Source organism: Ustilago hordei, assembly GCF_900519145.1.
Source record: "Ustilago hordei strain Uho2 genome assembly, contig: UHO2_contig_03, whole genome shotgun sequence".
Taxonomy (NCBI): Eukaryota; Fungi; Basidiomycota; class Ustilaginomycetes; order Ustilaginales; family Ustilaginaceae; genus Ustilago; species Ustilago hordei.
In genome coordinates this window covers 2,319,206-2,334,729 of record NW_024545288.1, presented here as the reverse complement: position 1 = coordinate 2,334,729, position 15,524 = coordinate 2,319,206, and the positions used below count along the sequence as shown (strand labels likewise).

At 50.4% G+C, this 15,524-nt stretch overlaps 7 protein-coding genes across 7 annotated transcripts; 3 read left to right on the top strand and 4 right to left on the bottom strand.

The window, feature by feature from the left end:
• Positions 1 to 172: 172 nt before the first annotated feature.
• On the bottom strand, positions 173 to 1,270 carry UHO2_02290 (uncharacterized protein; the record flags this gene model as incomplete). The annotated part of the gene is made up of 1 exon (XM_041559727.1): positions 173 to 1,270. One exon carries the CDS (start codon positions 1,268 to 1,270, stop codon positions 173 to 175), a length of 1,098 nt encoding a protein of 365 aa, XP_041415661.1.
• A 570-nt stretch (positions 1,271 to 1,840) lies between these two features.
• UHO2_02289 (uncharacterized protein) lies at positions 1,841 to 2,893 on the bottom strand (the record flags this gene model as incomplete). Its single annotated transcript, XM_041559726.1, has 2 exons — positions 1,841 to 2,328; positions 2,440 to 2,893. 2 exons carry the CDS (start codon positions 2,891 to 2,893, stop codon positions 1,841 to 1,843), a joined length of 942 nt encoding a protein of 313 aa, XP_041415660.1.
• Positions 2,894 to 4,288: 1,395 nt separating this feature from the next.
• Positions 4,289 to 5,306, bottom strand: UHO2_02288 (putative RPS22A - ribosomal protein S15a.e.c10, cytosolic; the record flags this gene model as incomplete). The annotated part of the gene is made up of 3 exons (XM_041559725.1): positions 4,289 to 4,548; positions 5,086 to 5,197; positions 5,286 to 5,306. The coding sequence occupies 3 exons, from the start codon at positions 5,304 to 5,306 to the stop codon at positions 4,289 to 4,291; spliced, it is 393 nt and encodes a 130-aa protein (XP_041415659.1).
• A 1,304-nt stretch (positions 5,307 to 6,610) lies between these two features.
• On the top strand, positions 6,611 to 7,962 carry UHO2_02287 (uncharacterized protein; the record flags this gene model as incomplete). The annotated part of the gene is made up of 6 exons (XM_041559724.1): positions 6,611 to 6,744; positions 6,785 to 6,888; positions 7,005 to 7,057; positions 7,139 to 7,226; positions 7,324 to 7,433; positions 7,528 to 7,962. 6 exons carry the CDS (start codon positions 6,611 to 6,613, stop codon positions 7,960 to 7,962), a joined length of 924 nt encoding a protein of 307 aa, XP_041415658.1.
• A 1,147-nt stretch (positions 7,963 to 9,109) lies between these two features.
• Positions 9,110 to 10,972, top strand: UHO2_02286 (uncharacterized protein; the record flags this gene model as incomplete). Its single annotated transcript, XM_041559723.1, has 1 exon — positions 9,110 to 10,972. The coding sequence occupies one exon, from the start codon at positions 9,110 to 9,112 to the stop codon at positions 10,970 to 10,972; it is 1,863 nt and encodes a 620-aa protein (XP_041415657.1).
• Positions 10,973 to 11,104: 132 nt separating this feature from the next.
• On the bottom strand, positions 11,105 to 11,746 carry UHO2_02285 (uncharacterized protein; the record flags this gene model as incomplete). The annotated part of the gene is made up of 4 exons (XM_041559722.1): positions 11,105 to 11,182; positions 11,278 to 11,338; positions 11,428 to 11,623; positions 11,707 to 11,746. The coding sequence occupies 4 exons, from the start codon at positions 11,744 to 11,746 to the stop codon at positions 11,105 to 11,107; spliced, it is 375 nt and encodes a 124-aa protein (XP_041415656.1).
• A 250-nt stretch (positions 11,747 to 11,996) lies between these two features.
• Positions 11,997 to 15,020, top strand: UHO2_02284 (uncharacterized protein; the record flags this gene model as incomplete). Its single annotated transcript, XM_041559721.1, has 1 exon — positions 11,997 to 15,020. The coding sequence occupies one exon, from the start codon at positions 11,997 to 11,999 to the stop codon at positions 15,018 to 15,020; it is 3,024 nt and encodes a 1,007-aa protein (XP_041415655.1).
• Between the last annotated feature and the right edge of the window lie 504 nt (positions 15,021 to 15,524).

Below are 15,524 nucleotides of genomic sequence, written 5' to 3'. Positions count from 1 at the left end.
ATCACCCACATGATTGGCTTTGGCACCTACTTGCAATCACACTTCAGATACACATTTGCGTTACGATGTGCATTCGCACATGCTGGCAGAGAAGCTTGGAACTGTAGTGTGTCTATGTGTGATACTGTCCATAACGAGTCTATAATGCGTATCCTGCCCCCCTCTCCTGTCTCTACAGTAACCACTCATGCGAATGACTAGCCTGTTCAGCAATAAGCACGTCAATCGAATCCCCAAAGTAACTTGCCTCTTCATCACCCAATGCCCTTACACAGCTCTGTTGCCCTTCCGCATCACCCAGCACATGACACAGGTAACCTACAGGAGCAATGAACGCCTTATCCGAATAGTCCACCAGAGCTTTCGCCTCGTGACCATCTAGCTTTATCCCCGCTGGAATAGAAGGAAAGTTGAACGCTTTCATTCGTCTAACGGATCCATGGGCATGCTGTAACAGCGGTAAGATGGTCGTATCCCCTGTTGTCGCCAAATAATGAGCTAACCTCCACGGTGTACGACAGGCGTTCCAGTTTAATGCTCCATCGTGTTCTGATTCCAGGAGGTGGCCTTTTGGTGGGTCCCAGGTTGCCGTCTTTGCCTCGTACTGGAGAAAGTCGGGAAGGAAGCCAGTAGTGCCTCCGCAAGAGAGAGCTACTCTTTTAGTCGACTCCAAAACCCGCCCCCACCTCTGTCTTTCCGCCGAATCCCTATGCTGACGTGCAAAAAGTGCAAAAGCAGATAGGATAAAATCACTAGTCCTAGTAGCATCATACAACTTGCTCGCCTCTTCTGAATCTCTATTTGCCCAATCACCCATCAACGGAGTCCCCAATTCAGGATGAATTGTCCACCTCAGTATCGCACTAGCCAGTTTGTCCGCTTCAAGTCTATAACCTCCATCACCCTCTCCAAACACCCTCGAAGCCAAATATAGGGAGGAGGCAATATCTACATCCCCATCCGTAGCTGAAGTTTTACCATCCTCCTCAACATAAGGCTGCACCGGACCTACGGGGGATGAGGGTTGGTGAGGAGAACGAATTTGCCAACACATCAGCCCATGATCGTTGCGGAAATTGAGGAAGAAAATGAACAGGCCGTCAAAGTCAGGCTTATTGCGATGAAGGACAGAAATGAGCATTGCGTAGCCATGAGCTTCGGAACAGGTTATGGCGTTGCCATTGTTTCCCGCGGAGTTGTAGTAGCAGTAGAGACCTGAGGGGGATGATCGGAGGTAGGTGTTTCGCCAGGCGGTGTATTTTGCCTCCATGCTTGATTTGACTCGTTGCCTTGAGACAATGGCAAGGGGGTGAGAAGTGGAAAGGAGGCGAAGTGAGAGGGGGAAGTTGAGGCTCGAGCTCGGAACAAAGGATCTATATCGGCTGGAAATGTTGGTTCCACACAGACCAATGCTGAAGATAACGATCCCCCAGGACACGAGAAGTGACATAAGTCGATATGACGAGAGATCGGGTAGAATCGATCTGGTGACAAATCGGGCACAACCAATCTGATCGAAGATCGGGTGGGGCCGATATAGTAAGAATCGGGGACTGCTAGGTCCCGCTCGTTGACACACTTCGTCATTAAGTGGAATGCTACTGTATATAAATAGTGAGCAGAGAGCTCAAGGCTACCACTATGTTCTTTCCTTAGGTCAATATAGTATAGTGTTTCTGCTCAATAGCTTGAACACTGTGCTCTGACTGTCGTCGACCGCTGAGTGTCGACACCCGTCCTTATATTATTATTTCAACAACCAACACACGTTCAACAGGAGTTTCTTTTTATCAGGCACACAGCCAAGCTCTAAGTTCAGTGACTGAGCAGGCGATACGTGCTACGGCTTGGCGTGAGATACAGGTGGATGGTTGGGTGCACGTGCGCAAAGGTATTTGAGGTAGGCTGCATGAGATGTGCGCTGCGTGGTTGGAGCTGATTCTGCCGCCGGTTGCGATGCGATGTCGGCTACAGAGTATGGTGTCGGTGTCGCTTCGCGTTCAGGCTTGTCCTCGATTGCGCTGTGCCGCGATGATGGACCAGCGTTTGGGTCGGGAACTGCAGCATGAGCATCGCGCCTACGCTGCTTTGCTTGATCATAAGCTCTCTCTAGAACCTGTGCGAGCTCATCCGAGTGAACGTGAGTGAAGGCCACGGCGGGATGAGGCGGGTCGAGCGGCAGATACCGCGTCGAATGAAGGACGCGGAACTTCTGCTGAGGGGCTTGGGCTGCATCCTGTTGGGAAGAGGTGCTATTGACCGAGAGCGAGTTGAGTCGTGCTACAAGATCATCATCGTCTTGTGCTGGTGTGTTGATTGTCGGCGCTGCTGTTGATGATGATGCTGGACCCTCAAGGCCCGAAGACTGGAACTAGCTATGAGTGGGTAGAGGCGGAGCGGATTCGTCGATAGTGGCCTTGCCGATTGCAGTTGCGATACCCAGCAGTACTGCTCGAATGCGTTCCGGTCGTTCGACAATCAGACTCTTGTCCATACCTCGCACGTATCTGTGGTTGAGCACGGTGGGTGCCACGAGAACGTTGAGTTCTGCACCGTGTTGTGACTGAGCGTCCGGCGAATGCGGTACATTGACGCTTGCACTCGAAGCACCACTGGTCGTATATGCTTGGCTGTATTGTGCCATTGTGTTGCTGGCCTGCAAGAAGCCGTTGTCCGAAGTTGCTGCTTGAGGAGGGAGGGTCTGTGCGTCCATGTTTGGTGCTTGCTTGCTAGCGGGGGTATTCGATGCTTCTGGTGTGTTGCCGCGCGAGCGATTGGGTATCTTGACGATGAACACCATGCCGTCCAATAGCACGTTCGGACGTCTTTGTGGACAGTATGGGTGAAGTGGTTGAGAGATGAGATCGATGACTTCGCGCAAAATGTCAACCATGCGCAGACACAGGGACCAAATTTGATGCCGTGTTGATCTTTTGTTGAAGGGCGTGCGTCAAATGTCGTTGATCACAAGTGTTGATTGCGATGAGGAGCATTTCTAAGTACAAGATGATCTGAGTATATATATACGTCTGGCTATTGAGCATTGGAGTGATGTGTGGTGACATGTAAAATCGTGGGACAGTTTACGCGCGAGCTGTATGTTTCTGTCTTTTAGCAGCAGTGACATCGTACTTAGACTCTCCCCGATCGCCAGTATCGGGACCCAAACGTCTTCACTTTTCAACAATGGAAAGATCGATCATGGTAGTGGTAATCCTCCTCGGACCGTCTCCGGTGACAAGCCTAAGCAAGCTGATGGTGGTCTTGTCTCAGCCCAGTTATTGGTTTTGTGATTCGGTTTTATCGTCGGTCGAGTGCTCCTCTCTATTTCTCTCTTCTTTTGCTCGCTTCATTTCGTGTTGATCATGGTTTCAATTCACGTCCCTTTTGTTCCCTCATGCAAGACTATCATCGCTTGGTGTTGTGAAGGATTGTGCGTCCAAATATGTCTGGAACCGAGTCGATCTGGTGTCAACACGCATCGTACTCCTCCGACTGCTGCAATTCACAGAAACAACGATCTCTCGAATTCGATTTCGAACAAGGTTGCTAGACTGACATTCAGGCTCTTACGATACAGGACCGTTTGAATGAGCGCATATTAGGCATTGGTATCGATCGCTTGACTTGCACAACAAAGGGTAGTGTTGATGTGGGAAGGGCAGTGTTGATGTGGGAAAAGGTTTCGAGGACCTTTTGTTTGAAAGAACGGAGGTCTCCTTTTCGCATCGCGGTCTGCTGGCTTGTTTTTCTTCTGCGAATTGCCAAGTGGCGGCTCGAAAACTTTAAAAAAGTTGCCTATCTTCTCGCTTCCACGCCTTTGTGAACCTTTCAACCGAGCGCTCTGACCGCCGGCACAGAATTCACCGTCCATCACTACTACAGGCCTATTCCACCACAACTTTACATCGTCTCTCATCTTCAAATTCTACATACTATACACGTGTGCAGTCTCAGTCAGGAATCGATGTAGCTGTCTGAAAATATCGAGAATTGATTGATATGCCGTCAAAGTATCAAATGCATGAATGAAGCGGAGTCGACATAATGTACAACGACAGTCGCTATATAATGAACAAGTACCAATGTCGTTTCCTTAATCCCTTACGACCAACATCCTTTTTCTTGATGCGATCGTTCCGTTCTTCGATGGGGGAGTACGACATTGGGGCTGAATCTTCTCGAATCCAGCACAGGAATGAGGGATATGATCGTGTACAAGCACACGGAATCATTTTTGGGTGTTGGTGGGTACTAAAGCCTAATCATCCTCGAGGAGCGATGGGTTTTAGTAGAAGAAACCGAGGATCTTACCAGCGACGTGCTTACGACGAGCCTCTTCGTGGTCCATGATACCAGCGGAGGTGGTCAAAACAACGAAACCGAACGAACGGGCAGGAAGGAGCTGCTGAACCCAGTTCTCGATCTGACCAAGCTGAACGTTGAAGCGAGGCGAGATAACACCACACTTGTTAACACGTCCGTTGAGCTGAACAACAACCTTGCCGGAACGGTGGTCATCAACCTCCTCGAATTCGCCGATGTAGCCTGCCATTCATTGAAGCCATAAGGAGGGGTGTGAGGGAAAAGTCAGTGAATAGCTCGCAGCTTTACCGGGAAAGCAGCAAAAGCAAAGGTCGCACGGAAGAAAGGTGAAGAGGGGAGAGGAGAGAGTGGAGGGGGGGGAAGTGGTGGATGTGGCACGCCGAAAATTTGCGCAGATGGAGTCGAGGTAATTGGGCTCCTCCACGCGGTAAGCATAGCAATTGCAGCTTTGCTCTTCCGGAGCCTTAAAGATGAACGCTGGTATGTACACCCTTCTAGAAGAGTGTAAGCCAGATGCCCATTAGTTATAACTCCGGGTTATGTCCTCCGATTTGCATCTTCGTCTGCTCCGTATCTTCCTCTGTGACATTGGTAGCTTGCTCCATTCCCTGCTTTGTGTATGGTGACCACATAGTCCTTGCCTACTGCTGCTGTCCATGACCGTCATTTGTGAAGTGCTTTTCCGGCTCGTGTTGCGCGAGTGGTGGATTGATGTGCGACCTTGCTTCTGTGCTTTCGACTTGATGGTGAGAAACTTACCGTGCTTCTGCATAACAGAAAGGAACTTGATGACGACCTTGGAAGAAGGTCGGACAAGGACCTGACGCTTGCCCTTGCGCTCAGCGTTGACAATGCTGTTAAGAGCGTCGTTCTATCCAGGTACCAAACAATAATACAAACGTCAGCTTACCATCCCCTACACGATCAAGGTTGGACGATGATGTAGGTTGAAGACTTACGAGAACGGAAATGCGAACCATGATGGACGATTATGTGATCTGCTGGGCAGGTACAGGCAAAGTGTTGGCAAAAGTTGGTGGTGGTTAGTGGGATGACCTGTTCTGCACCAGCCTAATTGTGTTTTACTAATGACGTTCCCAGACGAGCCGCGCGCGAAGAGTGGACACAGGAATGGGGTTGCCAGGAGATAGATCTGGAGAGGTACAAGTCGGGAGTTCTACAGGGATGAATGCAATTGTTGGATGGCAATGGAGTTGTCGATGCTGCTGCTGAAGATGCTAGACGATGCGTATGAACGCCTCTATGGCGTAAAGGGTGGACTGGCATGCAACAACGCTGTCCCGACGGTGTCTCGGCATACGAAGTGCAGTTTTCGTTGCTGTCGTTCGAGATCGTGGACATAGGATGATGACGACTATGTATGGTTGTGGGGTTCATTTAAAAAGTACAGGCGTGCACTGTACGGCTGTCATCCGGTGTCGAAGGATTGCTGCAACATGATCGATACTGCCAACAAAGTCGAAGTCATGCTGACGGTATGCGTGCTGGCAGATGTTGGTTTGGTGAAGTGTCGAGGAGGGTTGAATTGCCTGTGTCGTTGTTCGTCGTGCGTGCAGCTGGGTTGTCACTAGTGCTGATATCAACTAACCTTGAAGAGGAGGAGAAGGGTGACCGGTTGTAGAAAGATGAGGTAGCAAGAAGGAAGTGCCGAGATGATGACGACCATTACCTTCACCTCGAACACACTCAGACGCGAGCGAGCGTTCAACTGTTTCTGCCACTCTGTAGTCAGATTTCTCGCATCGTGCTTGCTCACCGCACAACTTACTTTCTCAGGGTTGAAGACTTGACGACGATCTTGGCAAATAAGCCTTATCGCAGTCTGCTGCCGGAACACTGATCTTCTCATCATAAAGCTCGAAAATCGAGGCTCCAGCATGGCACAAATTCAACTTTCTTGAATTCGGCATTACATTCCACCCTTCCTTCTTGCTCTGGCTTCGGAAACTGCAATACAATATCACGTGCAGCTATACTTTCGGCCGCGTCCCAAGCCCCAGCCAAAATTTGGCCTTGCGAAAATCAGCGTTGCCAAAGTCGCGGCATCCTGCCCAAATTGGGGAGACGGGCACAGCGATTGCGTTCGACTGGAGCTCAGGTCACTTGAAGTCGAAAGTGAGATAGTGGGTCTGCTGCCGTGTTCAAGTGTTGGCCTCTCCGTGAGCCAAGCCAGACCAAATGGAAGTCTGCTCGTCATCGTCGTCTTCTTGCTCACGATCACACTTTACCGTCACCTTCACTCTAACTTCAAGAATCTTCCAACATGGTAAGCATCGCCATCCCCCAACAGATCAGTATACATGGCGCACGTACGACAACATATCGACAACAGCTAGAAGAGCACCAGCACCAGCAACAGCACACCAGCACCAGCGACAGCAATGACAATACGACAGCGTAGCATCGTCAATCGACAATGAATAGAGCATATCATCAGCAATGCAACATCTTTCCTCCAATTTTCACGGATGACCAAGACAGACCTTGAAGAACACCGCATCTACGAGCATATTCGATGGATGCGCTCATCAGCAGGTCATGGTAAATCAACATCTTGTCATCGAAGGCTCTTGCAAACATGTGAACGGAGATGCTCAAGAGGCACCCGCAAAATGTGCGATCAGGAAGGACTGCAATGATGCATCGAAGACACGCAGGACAGGATGCGAAGGCTCTTGCTATGATCAGGAAGTGGTATGCTAGTTCTCTCGTAACGTGGCTAGAGCATCAGCAGGAACGCATCCGACAGCCAACTACAGGTCTGATGTAGTCGACCTTGTCGATACACGAGCTAACATTCACGGCGCACGCAACATCACCAGACGCATCATCTCGTAACGTGTTATCGCCAGCAAATACTTGTCTTCCAAAGTCACATCGTGTCAACCAGGTTCCATTACCATCACGCGCCGATTTCGAGACATCAAGCATCTCAACAAGCGCGATCATTGTAGGCTATCTCCGCGATTTCGACAGCACACGCTGTATTGATGACCGCCCGTATACGAACATCAAGTCCGCCCCGCTGTCCTAGCTGTTTATCGACAACCGTGCTGCAATATCTGCTCATGTTCATCCTCGAACACGTATGACGCTGCTCGAGCAGAGTTCACCACAAACAGAAACAGCCTGCTAACCCTTCTTCCTCTTCATCATGTCCTTCCATTTCAACAACGATAGGGTCGAGTTCGCACCAAGACTACCAAGCGCGCTTCGCGTGTCCTCATCGAGAAGTACTACCCTCGTCTCTCGAATGTCGACTTCCACCAGAACAAGCGTGTCATCGATGAAGTCGCCATCATCCCTTCCAAGCGTCTTCGCAACAAGATCGCTGGTTTCACCACCCACCTCATGAAGCGTATCCAGCGTGGTCCCGTTCGCGGTATCTCGTTCAAACTCCAGGAGGAGGAGCGTGAGCGCAAGGATCAGTACGTTCCCGAGGTCTCTGCTCTCGACACCTCGGCTCAGGGTAGCCTCGAGGTTGACCCCGACACCAAGGACATGCTCCGCTCGTTCGGTTTCGACAGCCTTCCCGTCACCGTCGCTGCTCCCGTTACCGCTTACCCGGCTCCTGAGCGACGTGGCCGTCACGTTCCTGGTGCTGGCCGACGATAAGCGCATCGCCTTTTTCGGCATGATTGGCCCCAATAATGTCCATCGAGGCTGGATCTAAGGACAAGGCTGAGATGGATATGTACTATCACCCTCCATTCGCATCTAGCTGACCTCTCTCGCATCTTTTGAGGAGCGTGAGAGGATCTTTCAGTTGACCTACATACGCACTTTCATACACACATGACGTGATTGTTGCTTTACGCCTCAGTCATGTCAGCTCACCATTTTGTTGTATTGCAACTCACTCCTGCACACTCTCACATATGGGAACGCACACTCGACCACACCAAAAATCAAACAGGATCCTTCGCAGAAGGGGGGTTCTATTAGGCTCCGTACGCTGTTTTATCGGTGTGGTACTGCTTGGTGTGCATGAGCAATGGTTCGTGAGCCTGAACAAACTCGCCTGTGGGTCAATGACAGGGTTGAGTGCATCATGCTATCATGGCTGTTTAAAGCCCACGTTATCCGTATCCGATGATGACAGGGCGTCGGCATTCCAGTCAACCTGTGAGAATGCGAGCCTCTAACATGCTGAAGGAAACGATCCAATATGAAACATTACATTGAGTGCATTGTGTGAAGAGGAAAGCAAGATATAAGCAAGCAATGGGTGATAGTGACAAGAGCAGGACAAGTAACATATGCTCACTGTTAGGTTACGTCTCTTATCGGCTATATGACTTGATCGCGTTTTTGGAAACCCGCTTTTCCTTGGGGGGGTTTCAAATTCCCTCCAAAAATGCGCTTTTCAAAAAACCCGTGTTTTTAAAAACGCAAAAACTTTGATACCCCCCTTTTAGTCAATTGAGTATATATGTTTCTGTCTTAAACTAGCAGTGATATCGTACTTAGACAGTCCCCGATCGCCAGTTATCGGGACCAAACTTTTTTATATTCTATCATAACAATGCCTGAAATTGGCCGAGTTGCATAGCGCGTATGCGTGTCGCATCGGCGATTCGCGTAAGAAGTAAATTTTTGGACCCTGATGAATTCGAGATTTTGATCTGCCGTTGCCACTGCGACATCAACTCACATCTCTTCATCGCCAGCAGCCTCTTACGTACGATCATTGTGCTGAACACTTCGTCTCACCGACTTAGAGATGCTCTCAATACCCTAAGCGCCCTGCAAAATACTGGAGATGAAGCTAGCAGCATGTTTGCTACCACGCCGCCTTCCTAGTCATCAACATGCGTTTCTGCTCCCCTTCCTCACCCAGCCTCCACCACTAGCATCGCGATCGTACTACAGCAAGAGCCACACAAGCTCAGAGCTCGAGTGGGACGCCGAAACCCTTGAAGCGATGCGATCCTCTTCCCGCACTGCTTCCGCCTCCTCGAAAAAGAAGCCGCCGAAAACATGGGCCTCCACCCACACCACCAAGTCCAGCGATGCTACCGCAACTACACGCGTTCGCACCACCACCAAAAGCAAATCCCCCTATATAGTATATCAATGGAAACAGACTCCCGAACAAAAAGCAAAAGAAGCACGACTCAAAGATCTCGAACAAAACCTCCAAGTCTACACCCATACCATTCCTGCTGGACCACCTCACGTCGTTGGAACTGCATTTCTTCAACCCCTCAGCAAGCCTTCGTCGTCTTCTGTCACCCTCGACCAACCCATTTCTCCCTCATCCGCCGAACCTCCCAGCTCCCACCCTCTCCACGCGTATGCGCGCCTCAAAGCACCCAGCATAGCCTACACAGCAGATTTCGATGAAGCACAAGACCTTCTCTCCTGTCTCGGTCCCGGACCAATGGGTCTCGATCTCGAATGGAACATAAGTCGCTTCGTCGGCGCAAGTCGCACCGCTCTCCTCCAAATTTGCAGTCCCACCCTAATCGTCATCCTCCACCTCTCCGCTATGTCGCACCGCATCCCCCCTCTTCTTCGTACCATTCTCGAGGACCCAACCATCATCAAAACAGGAGTCGCAATCAAAAACGACGCTCTCAAACTCCAGCGCGATTATTTCATCCACACCCGCAATGCACTAGAGCTTGGGAATCTAGCAAAGCTCGCCCAGCCGCAAAAGTGGGCAGGCGTGAACCATTTGATTAGTCTGAGGGATCTAACGAGGATCTATCTGGGGAAGAAGTTGAAGAAGGACAGTGTGCGGGTTAGTGATTGGGAGAGGTTTCCACTGGAGAAAGGGCAGATAGAGTATGCGGCGAGTGATACGTTTGCTAGTTTGGAGGTGTTGAGAGCGATAGCCGAGTATTTTAGAGGGGAGGGAAAGGGGCCTGGCAAGGAAAATGAGATGGGGTTGGAGGAGGCGTTAAAGTTGAGTGCTTATGATCTGTGGCTGGAGAGGATGCAATCCAGTGCGGGTGAGAAACAGAAAGACATTTTAAGGGCGGCGTTGAAAGAGGTTCAGCCCGCACCGCAACCGCAGCCACAGCCGCAGGTGCAGGAGAAAGCAAAAGCAAAACCGCACGCCACCACTTCTACCAATCCCCAGCCCAAAGCCAAAGCCAAAGCTAAACCTAAACCCGCATCTACCACCACCACCTCATCCTCAGATGATGAAGGGATACAAGTAACCAAAGTCCTTCTAGCCCACGATCGAGCCATGCAGTCATGGCTCTACTCCTCCCAGACCCTCACACAAATCGCCACCTCTTCTGGCATAAAACCCAGCACCGTCGTTCAATACCTGCTCAAAGCTCTGCTACTTGCCAAGCAACGCCGTGCCAAATCCCCCACAAAGGGTAGTACAACGTTTACTATACTGGACGATTTCAGCATAGCGGACAGATTAAGGCTAGATAAAGAGTTGGGGGACAAAGAGGGCGGATCGCAGATGTCGATTGCGAGGAGTCGGTTTAGAGCGCTGGCTAAGACTTTGGGTTGGGGTTCCGTTGATAGCTGGAGTGACAGCGAGGGGAGTGAAGTGGAGAAGGGCAAGAAGGGGGGAGGTAGGGGGACGGGTGTGATTGAAGTCGAAAGTAGTGATGACGATGATGTGGGGGTTGATGTTGTTGATGTTTCTCGCTAGAGCCTCCTTCACAGACACAGCAACGCAGCGCATAGAAGAGCTTGCTTTTTTTGCAACTAGATCACTATTGTACAATGTCAAACAATCATTCTCAATACTTTTGGCGTGCGAAGTGCGAAGAAGAAGTTAAGCCTAAGCCGAGACCGCAGGTGGCGTTGCACCTCCAGCTCCTGCCGCTTCTTGCTGTGCTCTCGTCTGCAATGCCACGATCTAGCGCACCACCAACGCCACGCAGAAACAACAAAAACTTGGTCAGCACAGCACCCCTTTCTTCCCTCAATCGTCACGAAGGGAGCGATACGCACCTCGATCTTCTTCTTCTCCCTTTTCTCCGTCAAGTCCTTAATTTGGGCTTCCACCCTCTCACTACCACCACGCGAATACATTGTCAGTCTTTTGTCTACTCACACCTTCGGAGTAGGTCTATGGGAAAGGGGGGGGGGGGGGGGACTTACATTTCGCCTTTGATAAACTCGATTCGCTTTTCAACATTCGTTTTCGCCTCGACTTGATCTTGCTTCACCAGCACCGGTCCGATAAGTTTATACACCTGATTGTCCTCCGTGAGCTTGCTGAATCCTTTTGCAACCTGTTCGTTCTCTCGTAATTGGGAGTCGAGTTGTTGCCTTGCTTCTACTGCTGTTTGGAATGCTACGCTCGGCCAAAACCCAAAAGAAGGACGGTGTTACTAGACTTGAAGATAGAAGAGAGCAAAGGCGAATAAGGGGACTTACAAGCTTGAAGCTTTTGGTATTCTGTGACTGCCGCCTCCATCGTTACTATGTTTGTGGTGGCTAAGGTGGTGTGAAGAGGGGAAGGATGGGAAGGATGGGCATGGGATGCACAGTGCGACAAGATTGTTCGGAAGACGGAAAAAGACCAACACTTGTTGCTCTAACAATGGGAAAGCGAACGAAATTTCGTTTAGACCCTTGAAAGAGAAAGAGGCGTAGGAAAGAAGTGCCAAAGGTCGAACAAGCTTTCTTCTCATTATACCTTGCTCGCACACACCAACATCGTCAAGATGTCAGCTACAGACGCCACCGACACCTCTCACATCGAGGCTGAAGATGTAGCAACCACCACCTCAGCTTCTGAGCCAATTAAAGTCCCCAACAGCCCAACTTCAGCATTTGCAGCCCTATCATTATCCGACACTTCTCCTTCGTCTTCCATCTTCACCCCTCTTCACCTCGCCGAACTTGCCTCATCCACCGCCCTCGTCTCTGCCCTCGATAATGCCCGCAAAGCACCCAAACCCCTCGTCCGCTCAACAGGCCACCTTGTCCCCATCCCTCACTCCCCTACCTCGCAAAACCACCACTTGCTGTCATGGAAAGTATCCGAATTCGCATACCGTAAAACCACCTCTCTCGATTCCGAACTGCCTACCCTCGCTCGAGGGCTTTTCACCGAACGCCTTTCCGGCCCCACCCCTTCCTCTTCAGAACCGCAGCATAGAATAGTGGTTAGGGGATACGATAAATTTTTCAACCTCGGCGAGTTGTCTTGGGTTAAATGCGAGAGTATCGCTCGCTATACCACCCCACCCTACCTGCTTACGTTTAAGGAGAATGGCTGTATCATCTTCATCGCTGCTTTATCACCTACTCAGCTCGTAGTCACCTCGAAGCATTCGTTGGGGTCTATCGAAGGTACGGAAATCACCCATGCACAAAAGGGCCACGAGTGGATGCTCAAACATCTTTCCACCCGGGGTAGAACAGAGGAAGAACTGGCGAGCGAGTTGTGGAAGAGGAACGAAACGGCTGCGTTCGAATTATGCGATGATTCATTCGAAGAACATGTCCTAGCCTACAGTGAGGCGAGATCCGGGTTGCATCTACATGGGTTGAACAAGAATGCAGCAAAGTTCAGCACTCGAAGCATGCCAGAAGTGGATGCTTTTGCGAAACAATGGGGGTTTATCCCGACAAGATGGATCCAATTGGGGACTTTAGGGGAGGTGGACAAGGTGACGAAAGAGATAGAGCAAACGGGAGCTTGGGATGGGGAGCCGATTGAAGGGTTTGTCATCCGAACCCACATGCCTGGCGCGGAAGAGATGGAGAGGATAAAGGAGAAGGAAGCAAGGGATAAGGTGGTGAGGCCGCCTTATGAGCCGGGACAAGCTTGGTTCTACAAGGTGAAATTCGATGAACCTTATCTGATGTATAGAGATTGGAGGGAACTAGCACGGAAAATGGTGCGCGAGAAACAGGAGTGGGAGGCGAAACTTTGCACTCTACCATCTGATGCTATTGCCTCTTCCTCCAACACCACTCCAGCGGAACGCGAACCAGAGCAACGCAAGGTGGACCTAGCGGTAGAAAGTCAGAATGGAGAACCACCATCCAAATCAGCTCTCAAAAAGGCTAAGAAAGCAAAAGCAAAACTCGCAGCCAAAGCTCTCTCCTCTTCCCGCGCCGCTGCTCAATCAGCCGGCCTCGTACCTCCCCAACCCCCCCAACCGCGCTCTAAACGACCAGAAACACTCCTCTTCATCCAATGGTGTTACGATCGACTATACGGAAATCCTCAAGCAGGGGTCAAGGCTCAACCGGGCTTGTTCGCTCCATTGGCGAAGAACAAGGGAATTATTGCTATGCGTGATGCTTTTCTAGCCTACCTTGCCTCACGCCCTTCTTTCTCCTCCTCCTCCGCCAACCCCGCGGAGGGGGTAAGGGAGGATGAGAGACCATACACTCAAACGGTTTTGGCACCGATTGCTGTGCCAGGATGCGGAAAGACTATCCTTGCTCTCGCACTAGGCGAGTTGTTCGGGGTGGGAATGGTCCAGTCAGACGACTTTAAAGCGAAAAAAGGCTTCCTCGCAGCGATCGAAAAAGATCTCCGCACTCATGCCGCAGATGGAGAGTACGTGCTGTTTGTGGATAAAAACAATCATTTGCTCCAACATCGAGACGAGCTGATCGATCTATGCTCTAAACTTTCTGCACGCAATCCTCTTGCGCAGGGGAGTAAAAAGAAGCAGCCCGCCGAAGTTGGCCGAATCAGGACGATAGCTCTAGCCTGGGACTTGGATTCTGTACCGTTGAATACGCTACATCGGTTGTGTGCGGAACGAGTGGAGAAGAGGGGAGACAATCACCAAACACTAGTGGCGGATACCGAGGCGGAGGGGAAGGTCAGAGGGGTGAAAAGTCATGAGCTTGTTTTGTGGCGTTTCCTGGAGGCACTAGAGACTTTCGGGGAAAAGGAGCGGTTGGGAGAGGGTAGGGAAGGCTATGGTGATTCCTCATTCCAACACGTAGTTAAGTTGTCGGTGCATGCGAGTGCGGAAGAGAACCTTGGCAGGGTGATAGAAGAAGTTGGTGAGGTGGTAGGATGGACCATGCCCAGCGAGGGAAGAATTCAATCGGCACTAAAGAAGGCTTTGGAGTGGAGAGTAAGCAAGAAAGCGAATGCGGACAAGAAGAAAGCGAAAGAGGAAAAGAAGGCAGAGAACGACGGCAAGGTTTTGGCGCCAAGGTATTTCGGTCTCGCGGTCGAACTCGATGTTCGTTCTGCCCTCGATTCTATCCTCTCTGGCACTGAGGATGGAGATAGCGCAGCAGAGTTTTATAAGTCGGTCAAGGCAGGAGGAAGGATCAACCTTCGACCGCATATTACGTTGGTGCATAACTCAAACCTTTGCCTACCCGATTCCGACACAGAGCCGAACGAAGCGGATAGGAAATGGCAGTTCTACACTCAACTCTTAGCCTCCAACCGCTCTCGTTCCACAGACAGCGTATTCAAGATCACGCTCTCCACCCTCCTTTATGAAACGGACAGGCTGTTGACTTGGCCAATAGACAAAATAACCCCTCCCGCGGAAATGGAGGACAAGTTTTGGGAGCTACACGAAAAAGACTGGGTACCGCATATTACAATTGCAACAAGAGATCACGAGGTCAGACCGTTCGAAGCCAATCGTGTCGTACAGCAGTGGCTGGAGAATGGAAAGAGGCAAACGGATAAGATTCGGGCGATAAAGTTCAACGACCAGCTGACCGTCGAGGCAAGGGTGTTTGGAATGACCTGATACCCTCCAATCTCTCAAGCTTTAGAGCTGGCAAAGGCATACAATATCAATCGATCTTACCTTGGCTTCCTTGGCCCTGATAGCATTTCGATTCGCAATCCCCCACATCGTCTGCCTCTATTGGTCAGACAACTGCCAAGACATCCATCCATAACATGGCCAATGGCGCAAGAGAGCCAAGTTGCATCTCAACAAAAGCACAAACCAGGTCTGCACGAAATCAAGTGGTACAGTCGTGTCCAACATTGCCCCGCATCTTGCATCTTGTTCGCCCTTACAGCATTCCACTCGGCACCCTTGGATTTGCCTGCGTTTGTTGGTTTAGTGTCAAGACATGCATTTACAGGCTTGATAATGGAGGTGAGAAGCGCAAGTTGAATTTCGACAAGAGACCAGGAAACAAGACGAGAGAAGATCCATAACAAAGAAGAAGAGAAGAGGCTGAGATAGAACCCATGACAAAGAGAAAAATAAACAAGAGATGCGTAAAGTTTTGGTATAGTG